The sequence below is a fragment of the Rhizophagus irregularis genome, chromosome 15 (genome assembly GCF_026210795.1).
Source record: "Rhizophagus irregularis chromosome 15, complete sequence".
Classification (NCBI taxonomy): Eukaryota; Fungi; Glomeromycota; class Glomeromycetes; order Glomerales; family Glomeraceae; genus Rhizophagus; species Rhizophagus irregularis.
Window position 1 is genome coordinate 613,805 of NC_089443.1, and position 23,285 is coordinate 637,089.

The window sequence follows — 23,285 nt, forward strand, 5'->3', positions numbered from 1 at the left end:
AAATAGAAAGTAATAACTTTTTGAGGGTAACAAAATTACGGGGCTGCCAGAAATGATTAAAAGAATGTTGCGAAAGAATTTTTCAATAAATAAAATAACTCCGAAAAATGTATCACGCGCTAAGCATATAAGACAAGAAAAAAATAATAAACTCTGATATAGAGAATAAGAATGTTAATACTTTTGAATGTTTGAAAAATCAGACCGTTTTCTTATGTGTAAAAAGTTTTTACATGCTAATAAACTGAATAATGGTATATTTTATTATACAAAATGTTTGAATAAGGTGCAAAATTAAATTTTACGGAACAATTTAAGTTAATGTAACTCACGTTGAGCGAGTAAAAGGGGAAAAAAAATCAAATTTAATATGAAAGTAAAAGATTTATTATAACTCAGAGCTCTCTTTCCTTTTTTTTTTCTTCCTTTGAAATTATCTCGCTTCTTTATATAAGACAAAAAAAATTTTTTTTTATATACTTTATGATAAAAAAATAAAATCATTTGATTAGCTAACGAATAAGTTAATTGGAAATTATACGATATATCCAGCCAAGAATTATGAAATTATGAATCTTGGTGAATACAAATTTAAAGCTCATTAACTTTATTAGTTTATGTAACAATAATGCATCAAAAAATTTTTTTCATTTCACTGACGATTTATTGTGTACCTTATCCTACAATAGAGTACTACACACTGATCATTCCCAAATTTGAACAAAGATTTACCTTTTTTTGAAATTTTTAAAGGCCCATTTTGTTTTATGATATTTTATATATAATAATAGTGAAAAAGCCGCTCTCTGTTTCAGTCGGATGACGGATGATTCGTTTACCGTCAGGATTTATTATGCTATGCCGATCATTTCCTTTTTTGGATTTCCATAACATTATTTCCTTTTTTGGAATTATAAGTCGGGCCAGCACCATAAACTCAGCCAGAATTAAGCATGAATCCAAAATTCCGGATTAATCTGACGGATTATCCGGATGATCCTTATATCCGTGATGGATATCCGGATAGATAAAATTAATTATGGATCGGATTAATGGATCACGGATTCATCCGGATCGTAGCACTAGAGTCATACCAGGTTACACCGGTAACAGCAAGTGGTCTCTAAATACTGCATTTTTAACCTATATAGAATCGATAAAGTTAATCGAGTAATTGTTAATATTTATTATTATCAACGTATAATATTATAATATTATATAATTCGGAACATGTAATCAAATAAACGATAAAATGCTATAAATGCATTCTCACTCTTCTACACAATAATTAGAAAATTCTTCAGCCTGTCGTGTTCTTTGATTCGTTCGAATCGTCCAACTTTTCAAATATTTTATTAAATGAATATATACAGTAATGAAAAAAATGAAATATACTGCCAGATTTTTATATATCTGATATTCCGAATTCTAAATTAATTAAATACATATTAACATATAATGCATAAATACAGTGATTACTTAAAATAATATAACAGACAATGTAAAAGTTCAAATAACATTTTATATTATGCTTATAAAGAATTAAATGAGAAAATTTGTCATCCTCGATTTATAATTTTATGATATAATTGTTTTTGATGGTAAGAAAAATAGATTTTCTTATAATACAATTTTTTAAATACTTGTTGCTGGTATCCATTGTGCTCGGATTTGCTTGATATGCTTCGTTATTAATTTTATATATTTATTAAATGTAGATGTAGAATGGGGCGGTAACAAGGGAAATCCACCATTACAAATAGTGAATAAAACTATACAAAAGTTAACACTCAACCCCTAACGTTGCCCGGCCTAATATTGAAAATTCTAGGCGCAGCCTACTTTCTGTGAGTAAGCTATGATATGTAAAAAATAAAAAAAATATCTAAAAAAGTCTATATGAGAATTATAAAAATCTAAAGAAGAAAAATACGTATTAATAAAAGAAGTCCATCCTCCTGAGTGTAAAATATTAGATGAAATATAAATGATTGTAACATCACGATACGACGATACGTGAGTTGAAGATCTGATCATTAGTCGTTGGCGTGCTCGAAGCTGATTGGACTCGGGAGCGATCTGCCTGTCGATTATTGTTGTAGCGATGATGACGACGTTTCTTGTAATATAATTTTTTTTCCGGGTAGTAATACCTCGGCGTTTTCCCCATTTTTTAAGTTGATCCATGTGATCCTTCCAAACCAATTCGTTTAGGAGGGCATGACATTATGTAAAATGATAGCATCACTATCGAGCGTTTTCGCAAATATTGGTGGAGTACGGTAACTATAGAGTTGGGAATGAATTGATGAATGAACAAATAAATTTTGTGTTTCACATCTATGTTGGTATTAAAAATAGGAAAAAGTTTAAATTTATATCTAAAAAGTATGTGAGAGAGTCTTCCGGTACGTTGCTCAGAATAAGTTGTTAACATCATTAATAATCATAAACCTATTCTTAAACAAGATCCGGTCGGATTAAGGATGGTCACCGGTCCTAGAAGACCGCGGTCTCATCTACACCCCAAAAAGACGGTCTGGTCCGTCTCGCGTAGGACCGCGGTCTTTCGGTCCTGGACTAATTCTGGCCAGATACATAGTGTCGGACGGAATTACTAAATACGGAAATCACGTGATCACGAATGAATAGTTTAGCCACCGGGCACAAAATTTTTTGTGTTACACTTACTTTTAATTCTGGCCAGCACTATAAGTTCGGCCTGAATTAACAGCAGGACCGAAAAGACCGAAAGACCACAGTCGCAGTCCTGAGACCGAGTAGGACCGGTAGGACCGATGACCATCTTTAGGTCGGATAGAAGGACAGAAACCTAAATGATAGTTCATATCATTGATTTACAGGATGCTAGGCATGTTGTATAATTCCGGGTAATGTTTCAAAGAAATTTCGCCGAAGGGTAAAATATGGTTGGTGCTTTTAATTCGATAAGTTGAGTTGTGAGTTTACCAAATTTTGGAGAAATTCTAGTTAATGTCTTGCGAGGAAAAAATTTTGAAAATCTGTTGTAATGGTTGATTGTGTAAATTATGAGTGTGTAGGCGCCCGTGATTTGTTGGGTATGTTTGTATTGTGAGTCCGTGGTTGAATTGATACGATGGAATGGGGTCGTAGTAGCACATCCACAATATTGGCTAATGTGTTGGTCTATTCCTTGTAATATGTTATAGGAGGAGCTTAATCCTTCATAAGGGATGATTTGGTTGAGTCTATCTGTGAAAAGTTATATGAGGATCGTGGATCTTTGGGGGAAAATGTAATCGGTATAGTGATAGTTTTAGTAAAGATAAATTAACATGATCACAAGCTTTACTAATGCCTTGAAGACCAATCCATAGTGGTTTTTAGAAGTGGAATTAGTAGTCTAGTTTACTGTTTCTATGATATGTTGAATGGTTTGTAGCGGTTGTAATGTGAATTGTCCTATGAGACCAGCGCGGTTATTTGGTTGTAAAAAGATGTATTTGACAGGACTTTGTTGGTTCTATTGGTTAAGATTTTGACAAATAGTTTTCTGATAGTGTCTAATAAAATTATTAGACGAGTGTTGTTGATTTCACTATTCCATTCTTTAGGTTTAGGTATAGGGAATAGTAAACCTTCGTTTCATACTGTGGGCATATTGCCAATTTTAATACAGGCTTTGAATAATTCTGCCATGTATTGATAAATGAATGTCTTCAGGAAAGAAAGATATCAGATACAAAGACCTTAAACGTCTACATGGTGTCTTGTGTAATGCTTCGTTATTAAGCGTTGGTGATTAATCGATCGGTAGAAGTCCTTCATCTATGTTAATGAGGAGTTTGACGATAATTGACAACTATTATCTAAAAGAACCTGGTTAAAATGTAATATTTTGTAATTTTTTTTTTTTAAAAAAAAAATAATTATTATTATTGTTGATTACCTCTAAGTCTTCGAATCATTCTTGACCTATGGGTGGAGCTAAGATTATGATTAATTTGTAAAAGCATAAAGCATAAAAGCTGATATTTTTGAAATGGGAAATCATTGAAAAATTAATGCATGTGATCACGTGGACGGCCACCGTAAAATTACTGGGTGCTTACCATCTTTTAGATAAAAATAAAATAATTATTAATATAATTGAAAAGAACGTTCCAAATTACGTTGCTGCACAGTGCAGCGCTGCTGACGCTAGAGGTTTAGTAACACGCCCTAAACATTAAACATTAATAATATAATAAATATAACATAGTCGCACCTGTTTCGACATTCTCTCGGACTACGAGTTGCAACTTCACGAGAAATATTATTCCAACTATGGTTACGAATACCAAACCGATTTACGGCTCTCTAATCCAACCTTAACATTTAATTCTAATCCTAACCTCCTAATCCTAATCTTAACCTAACTCTATCCTATTTATAATCCTCTGTGGCTTGATAATCTATCCAGCTACTATTTTTTGGAAGCGATGCTTAGGTTTGTCTCAGAATGATTATTGGATAAATTTTGTAATATACGTAAAAAATTTTTATTTTTCAATTATTTTTTTTTCTTCCGTGAATAAATAATTTTTTCTTCATGAATATAATTGGAATAAATTTTTATTATTTTTACTAAAAAGGGAGCATAATATAATATAGTATGTATTTAATAATGGAATAAATTTTCTCAATGTTTTCACACCTTTTATACTACCTGATTATTTAGATTCAGGTTATAAATGATCTTTTAGTTGCCTGATAAATCATGCACTAGTTTGCATTATGTTGCCTGTCGCTCTTGTGTGTAGAATCTATAAGAATCTATAAGAATTAACCAGCAATGTTGCTCAAATTTTTTAAACCGATCGGGAGTGAGAATTTATAATACTCATTCAAACAAATATTATTTTGTTCAAGAAAGAAATTGAAATCTAACTCTTGTCTATGATTTCCAATAAAATATGAATAACCAAGTTCGCATATTTTATATTATATTTGTAATTTCTTTTTGACTCAACTTTCTTCTAAGTTCTGCTTTTCAATTGTATGTTTTTTTACTATATTTAACAATTTACATTAATAATTTCTGACGGATAGCAAACTTTTAGGGTTCCTTTAAAATTAAATCTTAGATAATTTTTGAATGCTTAAGCTTTTCACTTTTTTTAGAAAGTTTAAATGATTAGGATCTTAACCCATATTTCCTGTTTAAAAATATAATTTGAATTTTGATTTTTAAATGGTAGAATCACTTCTTTTTGGGTGTTCGATTTATTATGTTTGTTAAATCGGCAAATAAAACTTATTATAATTTTTATTCCTGAACCTGATCCATATATTTGATACACGCAGCCATCATTGAAATTCGAGTGATTGTTTAACATTAATAAGAAATTTGCCTTTTTGCTAAGAGTTGAGACTTTGGATACAGGTATGTTTATTATGTTAGAAACAAACGGTATCATTGATTATTTGTTGTATGTTAAAAAAGAATTTGGTCAAAAAATTCCATAAAAGCTTTAAGTTTATATATACATTATATGAAGTAATAATGTATAGTGTAGGAGTGACTAACAAAATCATTTTACTGACAGATAAAAAATTTAGTATTCTGAAAACTCTTTGTAGCGATAAAATAATAAAGTTTTTTAATTTTTATTTATTATGAAAATTTTTTACTTGGCCTTAGATGACCATAACCCTAAATTTTGTTTACTGAATTACAAGCGTAATAAAAATTCTCTATTTAAGAACGACCCGCATCTAAGACAGTATAATCTCGAAATACTGAACTTGTAGTTTGGCAAAGAAGGTAATTTTAAATTCCAGTTCTTCAAAATTCTGGCCCAAAGTTATCTAAATCATACACGTGATACCGTTAATACAAAACCTCTAGATAAAAATCAGTTATCACATTTTACAATGTATGATGTACTAGTATTTAGTAATTCTTATGATTCAGGTTAAGCGTGATTAATTACATCAAGTTTACTATAATGGCGAAGGCAACTTAATTAGCAAGGGACGATTGGGTTGCACCAGTTGCGCCAACATCAATTGTAACACAACACTTAATGTTTTGTATTGACTTATGTAAATTAATCACGCAAAATCTATAACATGTCGACAAACCAAGTTTCATGTGATGCAATTTCTTAAAGGGGCTGGTACATGATGATTTTTTGATTCGTCGTGATCAGATATTTACAATCGGTGATAAAGAAAATTTCGTTTCATGATGAAATAATCGATAAAATATTGAAGTATTTATTGTATATATATATTTTTAAATTTAATTCCATAATTAATTAAGAAAATTTTTTTTTTTGCTTACAGTAGCAAATTGAAATGGTTTAGACAATAAAAGAATTTCTTATATATTATTTAATTCTTGTTATATTAATATTCAAATAAATACGTAAAGATATTCAGTATCATTAATTATATATAAAGGAATAAAAGAAATATATTAAATATGGTATTTATTTATCATGATTAGAATCAATTTACTTACTGGTCATTTAGAGTGAATTAGCATAATTTTAAAGGTTAAATTCCTTAACTCCATCTTGCTAGATTACTATATATTGGACTTTCAAACTATATTTTTAACTTAGTTTCTATTTCAAAATAAGTGTATAAATTATAAATAGGCTTCTTCATTTATAGTTAAAGTAAATTATGCATGATATAAGTATAAATATGATCCAAAGTTTTCATTGTTAAATTTAATATTATAATTTCATCACCGAGATTAAGCAAATAAATTATTAAATTGCAATTTATAAAATATTAAATCTACATTCTTTAATAAAATAACAAAATACTGCTGCTATATTTACATTATGAATAATGTTGAACCGCCCGTTTAGATAATTTTTAATTTCTTAAATTGACCATTCCGAGTTCCCGATAGAAGAAAATATTTATTATCTCACGAATTAATATAAAATTTAATAATTCTATATTTGTTCTGTAAAAATTTAATTTATATTATTATTATGTAAGTTAAATCAGATGAAAACAATATTATATATTGTTAAAAGTAAAATAGTTAGTTTTACCCTTATTTCGTCCTTTTTTATTATTATTCCATTAAATATTATATTAAAATAAGTTTATATGTATTCTTCAACCATAAAATTTGTATAACGCTTACTTACCTACGAGACAATAGAAAAATTTCAATTAATTATATAACAAATGGAATTTTCACTGTTTAACTTTACCTTTTATTGGTTTATTACTGTCTAAGACTTATTATTATATGTGTTTAAAAAAAAAAATATTATATGTAAAAAAAATTTTATATACTATACATTATTTGATCGTAAATAGGCAAATCCTCGGTATCTGAGTTTGACTTATTTAACACAGTTCATTTTTATAGTAAATTTTTGAGTGTTTTTTAAACCTGGTCAAATTATGGTGCCCATCACTGGTGCAAATCGTAATAGATTTAAATGGAACCCAGAAAATTTTCATATAAATAAGGTTTAGCAAAAAAAAATTACTATTAGCCTCTTTCAGGGCCGGAATTATAATAATTCCAGCCGAAAAAATTCCTGTCAAAAATTATCACAACGATCTACATGATACCTTTACATATTTACATGAGACTTTTCCGATTTTGATAGACAAAAAAAAATTATTACGCCTAATTATTACAGTTACACTAAACGAATTGTGCGACAAATATCGGGTAATCACCATTCCGAAAATTAATAAATTCAGTCCTATCGACTATCGTGATACGCAAATACCTTCACTTACAAATATGTCATGCTCAAGAATATTTTCAGGAGATTTGCCTGAATTAATGAATGATATTATAAAATATTTACAGAATGATTTTTCAACATTACATTCATGTATTTTAGTTAATAGATCATGGTGTCGTTTAACAATTCCATTACTATGGGAAAATCCATTTTCTATTCCTACAAAAAATTATAATTTTATTGAAATTTACTTAAATAATTTAAATAATAAATCAAAATTAAAATTAAATAAATATAAAATTAATAATAATTTATTACCTTCGAATACACTTTTTAACTATCCCAGTTTTATAAAGTATTTGAATACGGGGAGTATTAGTTTTTCTATTGAAAAGTGGTTTAAAACTTTAAAACCTGAAAGTAGATATTTTTTACAAGAGTCAAATACATTTTTAGAAGTTAAATTTAAAGGCTTAATTTGGATGTTACTACTTAAATTGTTTATTGAGAATGAAGAAAATTTATATAATTTTGACATTGAAATCACCGATGATTCTAATATCTATTTTGAAGATTTTCTCGAATTAATGTTACAAAATCCAAATTTTATTAACAATATTAGAAATTTTAAACTTTATATTGAGATTAATTCTTTATTTATCAATTGTAGAAATATGTCAATTAAAAATCGTATATCACAAATGATTGATTCACATCAAAATCTTAAAAAAATTGTATTAGGTTATAAAAGTTTTCCTTTTTATCAATCATTATTATTATCAAATAATTGTTCAAATTCTTTAAACACAATCATATTTTATAACATCAATTTTTGTGATATAATCAATTTAGATAAAGTATTTGATCAATTAAATGTTTTAAAATCTGTTCATATAGTTTATTGTTCTTCTTTAGATAATGATTTTATTCAACAAATTATTAATTTAACTAAACCATTTAAACTTAAATCTTTATTTATAAGAGAGATATTAAAAATTAAATCATTGGAATTATTATTACAAAAATCTGGTGGTTATTTAGAAAATATTGGATATAACTTTGAGTGTGATAATGGTTTATTTAAACAAAAATTTTTAGAATTAATTATAAAATATTGTAAAAATATTAAATTTTTTGAATTACAAGAAACTGATAATCAAATCATTTATTTAGCATTGGATTTAATTGAAAATATAAGACAAAATATTAATTATCTTTCTATTGATATATATGGATCAAGTGATAACTGTGATTCATTTATATTAAGAAATTTAGGTCAAAAACTTCCACTTAAATTAGAATATTTATGCTTGAATCTTAATATTAATACAAATGATTTTGAAATATTCTTAAAAAATTCTCAGAATACTTTTATTAACAAGTTGTTAATCAATAATTTAAAAGCTGAAAATATTTTATCTTGTATAAAAGAAAATATCATGAAAAAGAAAAGAGTCAAATATTTAGCTATTATGAATTCTTTTGATTATATAGATTTGTTTTCATTGAAAGATGTAGTCAAGGAATTTGAGTTTTATAATATTATAATTCAAAAATATGATGATTTGATTATTTATGCGGATAGTGTAAACTTTGTAAAAGAATTGGATTAGGATATCTAATAATACTAACAAATTGATAAATATATTAATATTATTGTTATAAATTATCTTTATTATTCAATAAATCTTTATGAAACATTCAATATTATAAGAAAATGAACTGATAAATAAATTAATTCTCTTTTGGTTGATGTCACATGATCAGACAACATTAATATACAGATTAGGGTTCGTGGCAATTCATTCTATTTTGTTCAATACTTTTAGTTCCGAATCAGTTCTGATAGAAGCGGGTCTGTTCAATGCGATATATCTTATGAATTAAAGTAAAATTTAATAATTCAACGTTTCTAAATTTTGAAAATTTTACAAATAAAATTTTTTATAGGGTATTATACCGAAAATTTTCTAATTACGATCAATTCATGTATGTAAGTTTGATTTAAATGTTTCTATTGTCTCGTAGCATCATAAGTAATAAGCAGGCGTTATAAATTTTATGGTCGAAATTTATATAAACTTAGCTTAATACTGTATAATATTTAATGGGGTAAAAAAAAAAAATATACTACTTATAACGAAAAGGACGAGATAAGGTTAAATATAACATAAATTAGAGCTTTATTTATTATCACTTTTAATATTACGTAGTTTTGTTGTTATTTTAGAAAGAAATGGAAGCAGCTTTATGAGGTGATATTTTTGTAAAAATGAGCTTTTCACGGATCTATTCATGGAAAATGTAAATAATTCGATAAATTCCGTGATATAAGGTTATTAATTCTGGAAATGAGCCTTTTACGGAAAAAAGATGGAATATCGACTTTTTTTACAGGGATATTTTAGTGTTTTAAGTTTAACTGGTTAAACTATAATTTCGACCGGAATTAAGTGGTGATCATTGCCAGTATAAATCATGATCTATTCAACTAAATCCGCAGAATGCATGTGAAAATTTTGGCGCTGCTAGAATTTGCCTAATCCTTTGTCATAATCATAAATCATTTGGAATTTGTCATTTGGTCATTTGCGATGCCAAATGATTATGATTATGACAAATGACTTGTCATTTGCTCATTTGTCATTATAATACTGAAAGATTACTGGACAATTCCTAATTGCGGAATCACGTGATTTGTAAAAAAATATTAATTCGTGATCCGTGTAACGATCGGAGCATGTGATCAAAATTTAATAATAAATCGCGGGGTTAATAAAACATAGCAAAAATAAAATTTTTTCAAATCTCCGTTTCTTTACTAATTAACTTTTTATGTCTTCCACAAAACTAACAATACAACTTCTTGCTAGTGGTAGTCTAGTTTCAAGACTTCATTATGGCATATATGCGGTAAACTGGTGGACTTTTATTGATAAAAAAATGCCCAATGAAGAGAAACAAATATGTATACCGCTAAGGCTAAACATGAGAGTCCAGTCAGAACTTAATAAAACCAAATTTATTGTTCGTATTGTTAGTGCAGAAGATGGTATTAAACCAGGTTATGTCTGTGAATCTGACGTAGCTGCAAAAGTTTATCTATCTGCTTCAGAAGCTATAAATAAAACCTACAACAACCTTTTCAATAACAAAACACGATATCCAGGACCTTCCATTTTAGGGTTTGATAACGAAACTATTATTCAAGAACTATTATCCGATGTTTTGTTTTTTCCTTTCAAAATAATGGTCGACAAACTTTCTATTTTAGTTATAAAATTTGGTGATTCAAAAAAAAAATATGGTTGGGTATCAATCAAGTTTTATGTACAAATACAAGGAAAAGCAAAGTCTTTTTTTACAAAAAATTGAAAGTAAAAATTATTGTATAGAGGTATTTCAAAAGAAAGAAAGAATCGCATATTACATTGATATTTCACCAACTGAAGTTTGGAAGAAAACGGGAATACTGAAAAATTATAATGGCAATGTTTTATTTGGAATCGAGCATCCCATTACGATCAATGTTTTGAAAAATTATGAAAAATTACCAATATGTAGCGTGAATGAATGGGATAATATTGAAATAATAACCCAAGCATTCGAACAGCATCTAAAACGTAGAACTATTGCTGATCTTAATTGGCATAAGTTTTTTATTGAGTGGAAAGAGCAAGAGTCAAGTATTATAGAATTTATGACGCATCTTAAACCACTATATCCACCAAACTATGAATTTACTGATCGGGAATTACGCGCTTGGAGAAAGATGATGAAAAGCGTAGGCTGTACAAATATAACGCCCTATAAAAAGGAAGAGTCTAAGGTAAGTTTTTCAAATTAATCAATTGTATCTTTACAAAATTCAAATTTGATTAAAAACAAGTTGATCGTGTGGATTTTTACTAATAAAAATTTACTTTTCACTATAGCCTGAATTTTGGACTTGTGCTGTTGATCCCAGTAGTGATCACGCTGCACTTCTATACTTGTTTGACAAGGGTTTATTAAATGGTGTTTATAAAAATGAACCTGAGTTTATAGAAAAAAACAATCAATTGAAAGTAATAATCGATAAATTCTGGAATTGTTTTAAAGAAGCGATTGGAGTTAATAAATGCGGACTGGATGGAAAGCAACGGATTCTTTCTATTATTACAGAAACTTTTGGATTTAGAGAAATACAAAAAAAATTGCAGGTAAATTTCGAATATAATGTTGTTATTTCATTTTTTTTCATAAATAAAATAAACTTACTGCAATTTCTTTTAGATTTCTAATGATTTAATTAGTACTGCAAAGAAATATAGTCGCGTAAATGGTCCAGGATGTCCTGCAAAAATTAAACCGGTTGTAACACGAAACTATATTTCTGAAATAAAAGACAAAGAATTCGAGAGCTTTTTTTCTGATAAAGATAATGTCACAATGAGTTCTTATCGTGTTGATCCAAAAACCAGCCTGCCGTTACTATATCTAAAAGATAGTAAAGAAACCCTTTGGCAAAAATTCGAAGCAGCTTATCCTGATGGAATAAAGAGGACTTCTTTTATGGCACGCTTATCTAGTGGTCGTTATGTTTATCGAAAAGACTTGGGTGGATTATGTAATATATGTAATGAATACTGTTACGAAGTGTTTGATACGTTAATTAATTTGGTACGACTACATGTAAAAAAGGAATCACGGGTATAACAACTAGAATAAAAATTTTTGTTTAATGAGTTTATTATAAAAAAAATTGAAAAAATAATTTTTTAAAAAACATATACTCTAATTAAATTTTTTTAAATCACAAAAATTTCAAGAATACATTGGTAAATAAACTTGAGGAATTACGCCACCATCTAAGACGAGGCTTCGAAAATGAGCTTATTGTAAATGAAGATGGCACAGTATCACATACTGATATAATTAACCACTGCTTATTATACGCGTTTGGAGAATGTATTCAAGAACATAAGTCTCGTTGTGCCATGTGTGATCAACTGTTCGTGCTTATTGACCATTTAACTGTGGTACTTCCAGAAGATTTTCAACCTACAATTGAAGAATCACGAAATAAAATTTATTATTTTCTAGCTCACCAAGCAAGAAAAGTTTATTTAAACAATCAATTTAAAGCAAAGCTTTCAGAGCTTGACGATGATGGCGCAATCTTAGTATGTGATTACAAAATGAGAATCTTACCAAAAAGTGCTCGTGAAACTAAGGAGCAGTTCTTTGGAAAACGTGGGTGGACACTTCATACAATTTTGGTGTTTACAAAACGTGATGCCTTGCAACTAGACGTACAAGCATTTGATCACTGGTCTACCGATACCAAACAAGATGCTTGGTTTACGGCATCATCCTTTGATGCTGTTTTCGAAACGTTAGATCCAAAACCTAAGTGGATCAAAATTTTCTCTGATAATGGTGGCCATTATCACAATTCGGAATTAATGGCCATTGTTGCAAATTGGAATCAATGGTACAACATCGATGTCCGTGGATGGCACTTTTTTGAACCTGGAGAGGCGAAATCTAGTGTTGATTCACATCACGCACAGGTAAGTTATGATTTCATTTGTTGACGGATGAAAATATTGAATTCGTACCACAAACTATTATAATAACTGTGTGTAATTATTCCCTTTTTAGATAGCTCATTCCATCAAGAGATATGTAAGAGTTGGGTATAACTTAGATAATGGTGAGAAAATAGAGGACGCTATAAAGAATCTGGGCGGAACTTCCGTTGCTCATCTGGAACCAAAACGAAATCATGTGCCTGTTAAAACTATATCTGGCATTACCAAATTATCATATTTTGAATGGCCAAATGAAGGTTCATTCATCGGTTATATTCAAGCTCAGACCTTACCGCAAATAGGTGAATGGTTACGTTATTCTCCAACTGATGTCTCAAAGTTAATCAAAGAACCTTTGCACAAGCCAACTCCCGATATTTCTACTCATACCAAACCAGTTTTACCATGGAGTTTTCCTATAATTCGAATTAAAGGTATGTCATAAATGATGAATATTTTAGTTCAAAGGTTATAAATGATAAATGATTTTTTTTTACAGATAAAGTAAATAGAAATACTTTGGAAACTGAAAGTAATGATCAAGCCTGTTCTCTAGGTAGGTACAGTACGTTGCGCTACATTTTTTCACACAAAATATAGTTTAGAATTATCGCTGGAACGTCCATTTTTGTAGATATAAGTGATAAATTTCAGTTAGAAAAAGGATGGGCGCTCAAGAGTAACCAGAAATATGGTCAACGGGGTAGTGGAAAGCGTATAACAATAACCGTAAAAGCTTATTTGGAAGGGTTTTTTTTGGCAGGGAATGTGAATAAAACAGATCGAATGTCTGCAAAAGATATGGTTACAGAGCTAAAAAAATTAGCAGAAGAAGGTGAAATTCAAAATGACGAGGTGCCAGAAATAAAAACAATTGAAGGATGGATAACAAGATATTCGGCAAGCTTGCGCAAAGAATCAGCAGAGCAAAGAGTAATAAGTGAAACTAATAAAAGACTTGAAAAAGAAGATAGTAATAATAAAAGTAGTCATAAGCGGCAGAAAAGATAATAATTCTGTAATAAAAATTAATAAAATTTTGAATTTCACTTTATTTTAACATACTCAAATCTCCGTTTCCGCCATATAAAAGTTTTTAAATAGAAAACGTAAGAGACTTACAAACGAATAAATTAAAACTTTCAGATTCAATTTATCGTTTCGTCAAACCTTTTTTTTTTCAATTATATAATATTTTGTGCAATATATGTCACGTGAATACTGCGCATTAGAGATTATTTATATGATGATCGCCCCAAATTTATCATATAAATCTGCTCCGATTGATCGGCGAATTAGCAATTAAGCGAACAATTCTTTAATTTTGCATAACTATTATATATATAATATCATTAGGTTGATTTAAATTTGTTGTTACAGTATTATTCTTCACCACTCCATACAAATTTAGAAACAAGCAAATAAAAAAATTACATTTAAATGTCAAATTTAAAAGCAATTTCAGCTAAATAATCCAAATTTTGACTTGTATTTTGCATTTTCTATATAGCATAATTTTTTTAATTTTAGTTTATAATTATACTTAGTTTTCATTATATAATTGATTGCATAATTTATTTACTTTAAATTATAATGCAAAAATAAATCAAGTAATGTGAAAATAAATGAAATTATATGGATAATTTTTGATTCAAGATTGCTAATTATGCAGAAATGTTAGAACTTACTCATTTGGCTGGTCAGTAAATTTGAGTTAAATTAGTAAATTATTTAATTTTCTTTCATTAAATATAAAATTATAAATCACGTGATATAAAATCTTTTGCCACTATGAAAAAATTTTTTGTTACATAGATAAAACAAGATTTTTTTTTTATATTTTGTTTCTTTACTTTATGTTAAACAAGATTATCGATAAAAACTTTTGACTCAAATGACTCACATTTGAATTTCAAATGACAAATGACTTGTCATTTAATTCATTTGTCATTTCAAGTCATTTGCCGAAACACTGTGCTAGATGGTTTTTATATAATATGCATTCTGCAGATCGGCGGATATGGATTTGATTGTTACGCTATTGAACATAAATTGTGCGACAATATCGGAATCCTGAAAAAAATAAATACAGTCGATATTGTGAATTTGTGATACACAAATAACCTCTCTTTCTCTTACTTAAAAAAAATGTCATGTTCAAAAATATTTTCAGGAGATTTGCCTGAATTAACATATGATATTATAAAATATTTTAAAAATGATTTTTCAACATTACATTCATGTATTTTAGTCAACAGATTATGGTGTCGTTTAGCGATTCCATTATTATGGGAAAATCCATTTTCAATTTCTACAAAAAATTATAATTTTATTGAATTTTACTTAAATAATTTAAATAATGATTTAAGATCAAAATTAAATGAATATAAAATTAATGATAATTTATTACCATCGAGTACACTTTTTAACTATCCCAGTTTTATAAAGTATTTGAATACGGGGAGTATTTTTTATTCTATTAGTAAGTGGTTTGATTCTTTAAAACCTGGAAGAAGATATTTTTTACTAGATTCGGATTCAGGTTCAGTACTTGAATTTAAAAAATTAATTAGTATGTTACTATTTAAATTGTTTATTGAGAATGAAGTGAATTTACATATTTTTGAAATTGAAGTTATTAATTATTTACCTTTTGATTTCTATCTTGATGATATTCTTGAATTAATATTACAAAATCAAAATTTTATCCATAATATTAAAAATTTTAAACTTTATATTATGGTTGATTATTCAATTGATAATATTAAAATTAAATCGATTAATAATCGTATATCAGAAATGATTTCTAATTCACATCAAATTCTTAAAAGGGTTGTAAGGATTGTATTGAGTTATATAAGTTTTCCTATATATCAATCATTATTATTATCAAATAATTGTTCAAATTCTTTAAATACAATCATATTTTATCACATCGATTTTCATGATATAATCAATTTAGATAAAGTATTTGAACAATTTAATGTTTTAGAATCTGTTCATATATTTAAATGTTTTTCTTTAAATAATTTTACTCAACAAATTATTAATTCAACTAAACCATTTAAACTAAAATCTTTTTTTTTAAGTGAGATGATAAAAATTGAATCATTAGAATTATTATTACAAAAATCTTGTGATTATTTAGAGAATTTTTGGTATTTTTTTATGTATAATGATCATGATCTACAATTATTAGAATTAATTTTAAAATATTGCAAAAATATCAAATTTCTTGATTTATATAATTTTAAAAATCAGTTCAATTATTTAGTTTTGGATTTAATTGAAGATATGAGACAAAAACTTAATTATCTTACTATTGATATACATTATTTTACTGAACCCAATCCACTAAAATTAGAATATTTATGCTTGGAACTTAATATTTATACAAATGATTTTGAAATATTCTTGAAAAATTCTCAGTATACTTTTATTAACAAGTTAGTAATCAAAAATACTAGTGGAGATCATGACAATATGTTATCCTGTATAAAAGAAAATATTATGAAAAAGAAAAGAGTCAAATATTTAGCTATTATGGATGCAGTCTTTGATGAATATAATACTATCTCTGAAAATATAGATTTGTTTTCATTGGAAAATGAAGTGAAGGAATTTGAGTTTTATAATATTATAGTTCGAGAATATATTGATCTGAAGTTTAATTTGACTGACATAAGTTTTGAAAAAATTTAAAGTAGATCATATAACTTTTGTTTTGATTTATAATAATTATATATATTATTTTAAAATTAGTAATCTAATATGTATTACTAGTTTAAAAGCAAATATATAATGTAATAATGCTTATAAAAGTTTTAATTAAAATAAATATTCTTCATATGTTTATTGCATCCAGAAGTATATAAGAATCGTTATTAAATCTTTAATTATTTTACATTTACATAAATCATCTCATTTATGAATACAATTAGATATAATATAGAAAGCACAAGATGACCTCCAATTTTCTAGAAATTCCTTCAAAGAAATTTGAAATTTAAAATTACAAAAATCGAATTTCTCTTAAATTTTTTTGATGCTGATCTAATTAATATTTTGATAAGTTTTACCAGATTCTTCTTCATTTAATAGTGTTTAGTATAATCTGTTTTATACATTTTCAATTCTAGCTTAACAAAAATAATAATTCATATGCAAAGATACAATTTCTTTCAAGAAATAATAGATATATTTTACTTAGTCATGATTTTACATTTTACAATTAGTGATATCATGATGAAATAATTGATAAAAATGCTTGAAGTATTTAGTATTTATTGTATATGTTTATTTTTCTTCTTAAGACTTTAAATCCATTTTATTACCGATCCGACTAAAATCGACACTGACTTACTAATAAAATTCAGGGTTAAATTTGCCGATTTTGTGCTAGAACACAAACTTCAAAAAAGGATATTTCATAGACGATATATTAACTATAAATAAAAGACACATGATATACTGAAAAAGTACTTGAAAAAAAAAAGAATTTGCAAAAAAAAATTATACGTTCATATGATATATATTATATATATATACTGTATATATATATCAAAGTAATGAGTTTACTATGTACGCGCGTCAGATTTACACCTTTTAAAAAATATAGGAAATTTCGAAATTTTATTATACTATATTGCATTATTTACATTAAAAACATATAAATTTTAGCTTTCAAAATTGTTTTTATAGACTTTTTTTAAATATTTTTTACTATTAAAACTGGGTGAAAATTGAAGAAACCAGTAACAGAAATATAATTATGACCAGTCATATTTGCTAAAAAAACACCTGTTTGTGAAATGGGTGGAAATTTATTCCGCGCGTGAGATGCAAAAAATGCTTTTTTTTTATCGCTATTATCCCAGAATTTTATTAGTGACGCAATGCCGGATCGGCAATTAATATTAAGAAATTTTTTTTTCATTTACAGTGGAAAGTTGAAATGGTTTAAACACAAATATCTTTATTACTGCTGTATATCTTTTTATATTTGAATAAAATGGTATAATTATGGAAAATTATTGATGTGACGTAATAAAACTACTTATAATTATGGGAATAATAAATATATAATTGACGTAATGAAGCAACTTAATCAAAAAAATTACTTTTAAAAGTTTTTATTATACTGTAATAGTTGTAGGCCAATTCGAAATACTGATTAGTCAAGTTATGTCCAGAAATTAATATAAACCCCTATGGTAGCTATAAATTATACGTCCCAGCTATCTGGCTCTTTAATAAAATATCAAATCTTACGTAACTTTTTGAAATTACCTATATCGATATTTACAATAGAAATACTGCAATAACAAATTTTGTCCCGTGAAAAAAAAAGACAAAAGCAGAATAAATTTTGTTATTTGATAAAATGTTAATTTTACTTTATCAGTTTATAGGTAAAAATAATTTATAAAATATCATAAATTCGTAAATAGTTATAAGCACTGAGAATTTAGTAATAATTAATTATCATAAAAATATCATAAAAATTAAAAACTTATAATTTACAAGCTAAAATATTTAATAATTATTTAAATAAAGAATTAACTTACTTTGCCTTCATGCCAACCCATTTTATTAGTTGATAAACTTTAATATATTATATGTTCGAGATTTCTAAAGTTTATTAATATTAAAAAAAAAAAATTTAATTCGTTACAAATATTATATTACAAATATAACGAATATACCCATCCGATATGTGTGTGCCATTGTGACACAAAAACTTCGCAAACCATTTTTTTTTCAATTTTTCCAAATAAATGTTTTTATAATAATTATTTATTTATTTGGTATATATGTAAAGTTAAAACGACATCACTAATCACCTTCCAGCTTTTAAATAAACTTATAGAAATGCCGTGAATATGCATAAAAAGAAATTTTAAAAGCTTTTTACCAGAAATGATAAACTTTTTGTTTTATGATTATTATAAACTACTGCGCCACTAACTTAAATTCCAAGCTACATTACTCACGTGCTATTTACTTTATAATGTAACTTGCGTACATCGCACATATTAAATAATACAATCTTTGCCTTAACAAAAAAAAAACTCTTAGAACCAAGAATACTTGAATACTTATTCTTTAAAAAGAAAAATAAAGTTATCCATATCGGCCGATAGAGGAAGTCCCTAAAATTATGGGGGATATTTTTGCGATCAGTAAGAGGGACCGTCATGTCAATTGTCAGCCAATAAATTAAACTGCGCCACTTAAATATACTTCTGTTTATTACATTTATTTTACAATACTCTATAAACTTATTACTTATTTCACTTTCAACTATCTCTTTACCAAAAGTAGCAATGGTTAAGTGTCCCATCTGTTATAAACAATAAATATTTTGACGGATCATAGTATTTACATAATAATATACATAATAAAAAGAGGGTTAGACGCGATTCTATAAAGTGAAAAGGGGCTTAAACGCATAAAAAAGGAAATTTTTTAGAGAATCAGATTACGTAATATAAATAGTTTAGGGAAACAATTAAGGCCAATTTCCCCAATCAACCGATATGTTATTTAAAATGCTAGAATAAAATCCGTTTGATTTTAATGACTAAGTAATCATCCATTTTTGACAGTAATACGCAAATTCAATTGAACTTTATCAACTTATATATCATTTTTTAATTTCGAGAGGACCGTTATATCTAATTTTGCAATTTTCATGATCGAATTTATGAGTGACAGTCAGTTCAGTACGACGAGCCAGATTAAGCTTGTAATTTAGTGATAATTATTTAGAAAAAAATTATCGCTTATTAGTGGATAGAGCGCGAATGAGATTTTCACTTCAGGATCATTTGCATTAAACTTATTTTACAACATGCTATTGGTTGCACATTTTAATGAGTATTTGAATTGTATCTTGGAAAATTTACTAATACAATCTTTGATTTAGGTGCAATAAAAATATTGTAACAAAAATACAATACTATGTGTTCACAATATTTGAAATAAATGTTTTTATTACTTACTGTATATCTTTTGTACTTTATTTAGCCAAGTTGTTTGTAATTTATTTTTATTAAAAAAATAAAGATATTTTAAATATATTTAAAGTAAGATCACTTTACATAGAACTAATACTAATTAACTGTTATTAAAATTATTTTCCTTGGGTACTTTGTTATTTTCATTAGAATCTATATTTTCCTTGGTTAAAAAAGATTTTTTTTTCAAATTAATGAGTTCAGAAAATACTTGTTGCATATCTGGTCTATCGTTTGGATTATCTTGCCAACATTCTGAAAAATTGTTTTGATTAAATAAAAGAGTAAGTATGTATCAATAATCAAAAGCGAAATAATAAATATATTCATACTTGTATAAATGTTAATATAATCAGTTGGTGTATCAAGAATTGGAGTTTCTCTTTTTCCATCTAGAATATGCAACGTTAACGCTGTTTCGTCATGAGGGCTATTATAAGATTCAAATGGTTGTTGTCCAGAAGATACTTCCCATAAAAGTACTCCGACGCTGTACACATCTGATTTCTTATCATTGTTATTTGTTTGATTTTTAAAACGTTGCGGATCAACATAAGGTATCTTTCCAAAAATATTCTTTACGTAATTTGATACTCCAGCTCTACATGAAAGACCAAAGTCTGCTAATTTGATCTTATTCTGATGAATCAAGATATTATCAGAATGCTGTTTTATAAAAGAATTAATTATAATTAATACACTTGGATTATTTACTTGCGAATTCTAAAAGAATAAATACTTTACTAAATCATGATGTATAATATCTTTTCGATGTATACATGAGACAGCATCGGCAATTTGAATTGCAAATTGTAATTTGATATTCCAATCCAATTTATTAAAATTATTTTTTAAATAATTTCTCAAAGTTCCATTTTCTGCATATTCAAGAACAAATAAATAATTTGGAGGATATACTTGATCTAAAAAGAAAATGAATATGAATATATTAATGTACTATAAATTAATTTGAAATTTTATTTATTCGTTATTTTGGCTAACCCAGTCTGCAAATAATACAATAATACTTCAATAAATATACGGCGTAATACCATAGATTACACCATATATTGCACTAGAAATATTTTTTTTATATATGTATAGTATGGACATGATTGTGTGGGAGTTAACAATAAGTTGTAAATCATTCTATAAATTACTTACTTGTATCGCTGGTAATACCATAAAATTGAATAATATTTGCATGAAAGTTAACTTTATGCATCAAAATTATCTATATGTGTAGTAAATATAAATACAATATATACTGTATATATAGCATAATGTTAACAAACGATAAGGAAACTAAGAAAATAATAAGAATATTATACCTCATTAACAACCCTATAAAAAAAGTATGTCCGGAAATTGTAGCTGAAAACGTCCGGAAAATGTTTATTTGTCTGGAATATGTCCGGAATATTGCAATATTCCGGACGTTGGAAAATTTCCATTTTCCGGAAAATGTCCAGAAAATGTCTAGGAGGGTTCAGACCCGGCGTCCAGAAAGTGTCCGGAATATTGCAATTTTCTGGACGTTTTCCGGACACACGGACATTTTCCGGATGTTTTTAGCTACAATTTCCGGACATTTTTTTTTTACAGGGCAATTTTTTTCATAAAATCATCGTCATTTTTCAAAGATTTTAATGCAACAACGGTATTTGAATTTTCCCAATTTGCTCGATAAACATCACCAAACCCTCCATTACCTATACATGTTATATTTTGAAATTCATTATAATCGTAATAATTAATATATTCGTTGGTAATGCCATCATTAATCCATTGCGTCCATTTACTACTTGTATCTCTATCATCATTTTTATTATTCATTTTTTTTTTAAAAAAAGAAAGAACCATAAAATTTATTGATTTTGATTTATTATTCGTTTTATGGTTATGATCTCGTGTAACACAATTATGTGATTATAAATAGTAAGTTATAATAGAACTTTGATCAAGAGACTAGTGAAATAATTTTTGATCGCCTATTTTGAAATAACTAAATTTAATATTTCATTATAATTTTTTTTTTCCATAGAAAGTTTCTATATTTGTTACGAACCCTATAAAAAATTTTTATCCGAATATTTCCATTATTTCTCCGTGTCTTCCGTAAAAATTCCGTGAAAATGATACATTCACGGATATCCGTGTTAGCGAGATGAAAATTTCCATGATTTAAGGCTATAAATTCCATTAAAATGATACATTCACGGAAAAAACATGGAAAGATAAAACACGGATCAGATTTTTTACAGGGGAATAAAGATACATAACCGGTTCTCCTCCATAAAACTGGTACACATAATTATTTTAGCCTCCGAAGGAGGCTAACAATCAGATGATTCATACTTTTTTTTTAAAGAGTGACAAGATATCAAATCATTGAAATGGTATATTGTATATTCAGTTTATTCAATAATAAATTTATAAAATAAAAGAAGGCTACGATAAATATTTTATGCAATATGCACTGTAAATATTTCTGTTACTAAAACATTACAAGCAGGATAGTTATTACAAAATTTCTTTTATTAAAAAAAATTTCTAAATTTAGTTTTTGATTTACTATTATTTTTACGCTTGTGTAACTAATCTGGCCTTAAAATCATTTATCCAATTTGCCTTTATGTCTGTAATAAATTATAATGGTCAAAAAAAGAAATATTATAAGAGAAGTAACAATATTTATTACAAATATAAATATCAGATATGGAAAAAATCATAAAAATCATACCGAATAAGAAATACGAATGAAAAATTGTATTGTTTTAATTTATATTGTTTTAAAGTAAACATGTACTTTATTTATATTAGTATAAAATATATGAATAATTTTTACAAAAATTAGGAACAAGAATGTAATCAAGTTTTTGAGAAACATGTTTATTAAATAACATATTCAGTCTTATTTAATAAAAAATCTTATAAAATGAAAAAACCACGAAAACCATTTATATTCTGTAAAATCTTCTTTTACTAAAACA

The 23,285-nt window shown here is 26.8% G+C and overlaps 5 protein-coding genes across 5 annotated transcripts; 3 read left to right on the forward strand and 2 right to left on the reverse strand.

Annotated features, from left to right (window-relative positions):
• Positions 1–7,753: 7,753 nt before the first annotated feature.
• On the forward strand, positions 7,754–9,310 carry OCT59_006907 (uncharacterized protein; the record flags this gene model as incomplete). Its single annotated transcript, XM_025324552.1, has 1 exon — positions 7,754–9,310. The coding sequence occupies one exon, from the start codon at positions 7,754–7,756 to the stop codon at positions 9,308–9,310; it is 1,557 nt and encodes a 518-aa protein (XP_025185431.1).
• Positions 9,311–10,532: 1,222 nt separating this feature from the next.
• OCT59_006908 (uncharacterized protein) lies at positions 10,533–14,284 on the forward strand (the record flags this gene model as incomplete). Its single annotated transcript, XM_066135296.1, has 8 exons — positions 10,533–10,983; positions 11,093–11,526; positions 11,633–11,899; positions 11,973–12,359; positions 12,509–13,252; positions 13,344–13,707; positions 13,773–13,829; positions 13,908–14,284. The coding sequence occupies 8 exons, from the start codon at positions 10,533–10,535 to the stop codon at positions 14,282–14,284; spliced, it is 3,081 nt and encodes a 1,026-aa protein (XP_065998381.1).
• Positions 14,285–15,421: 1,137 nt separating this feature from the next.
• Positions 15,422–16,975, forward strand: OCT59_006909 (uncharacterized protein; the record flags this gene model as incomplete). The annotated part of the gene is made up of 1 exon (XM_025331580.2): positions 15,422–16,975. The coding sequence occupies one exon, from the start codon at positions 15,422–15,424 to the stop codon at positions 16,973–16,975; it is 1,554 nt and encodes a 517-aa protein (XP_025185428.1).
• A 3,417-nt stretch (positions 16,976–20,392) lies between these two features.
• OCT59_006910 (uncharacterized protein) lies at positions 20,393–21,517 on the reverse strand (the record flags this gene model as incomplete). The annotated part of the gene is made up of 4 exons (XM_025324551.2): positions 20,393–20,547; positions 20,625–20,958; positions 21,037–21,215; positions 21,457–21,517. The coding sequence occupies 4 exons, from the start codon at positions 21,515–21,517 to the stop codon at positions 20,393–20,395; spliced, it is 729 nt and encodes a 242-aa protein (XP_025185427.2).
• A 374-nt stretch (positions 21,518–21,891) lies between these two features.
• On the reverse strand, positions 21,892–22,128 carry OCT59_006911 (uncharacterized protein; the record flags this gene model as incomplete). The annotated part of the gene is made up of 1 exon (XM_066135494.1): positions 21,892–22,128. The coding sequence occupies one exon, from the start codon at positions 22,126–22,128 to the stop codon at positions 21,892–21,894; it is 237 nt and encodes a 78-aa protein (XP_065998382.1).
• Between the last annotated feature and the right edge of the window lie 1,157 nt (positions 22,129–23,285).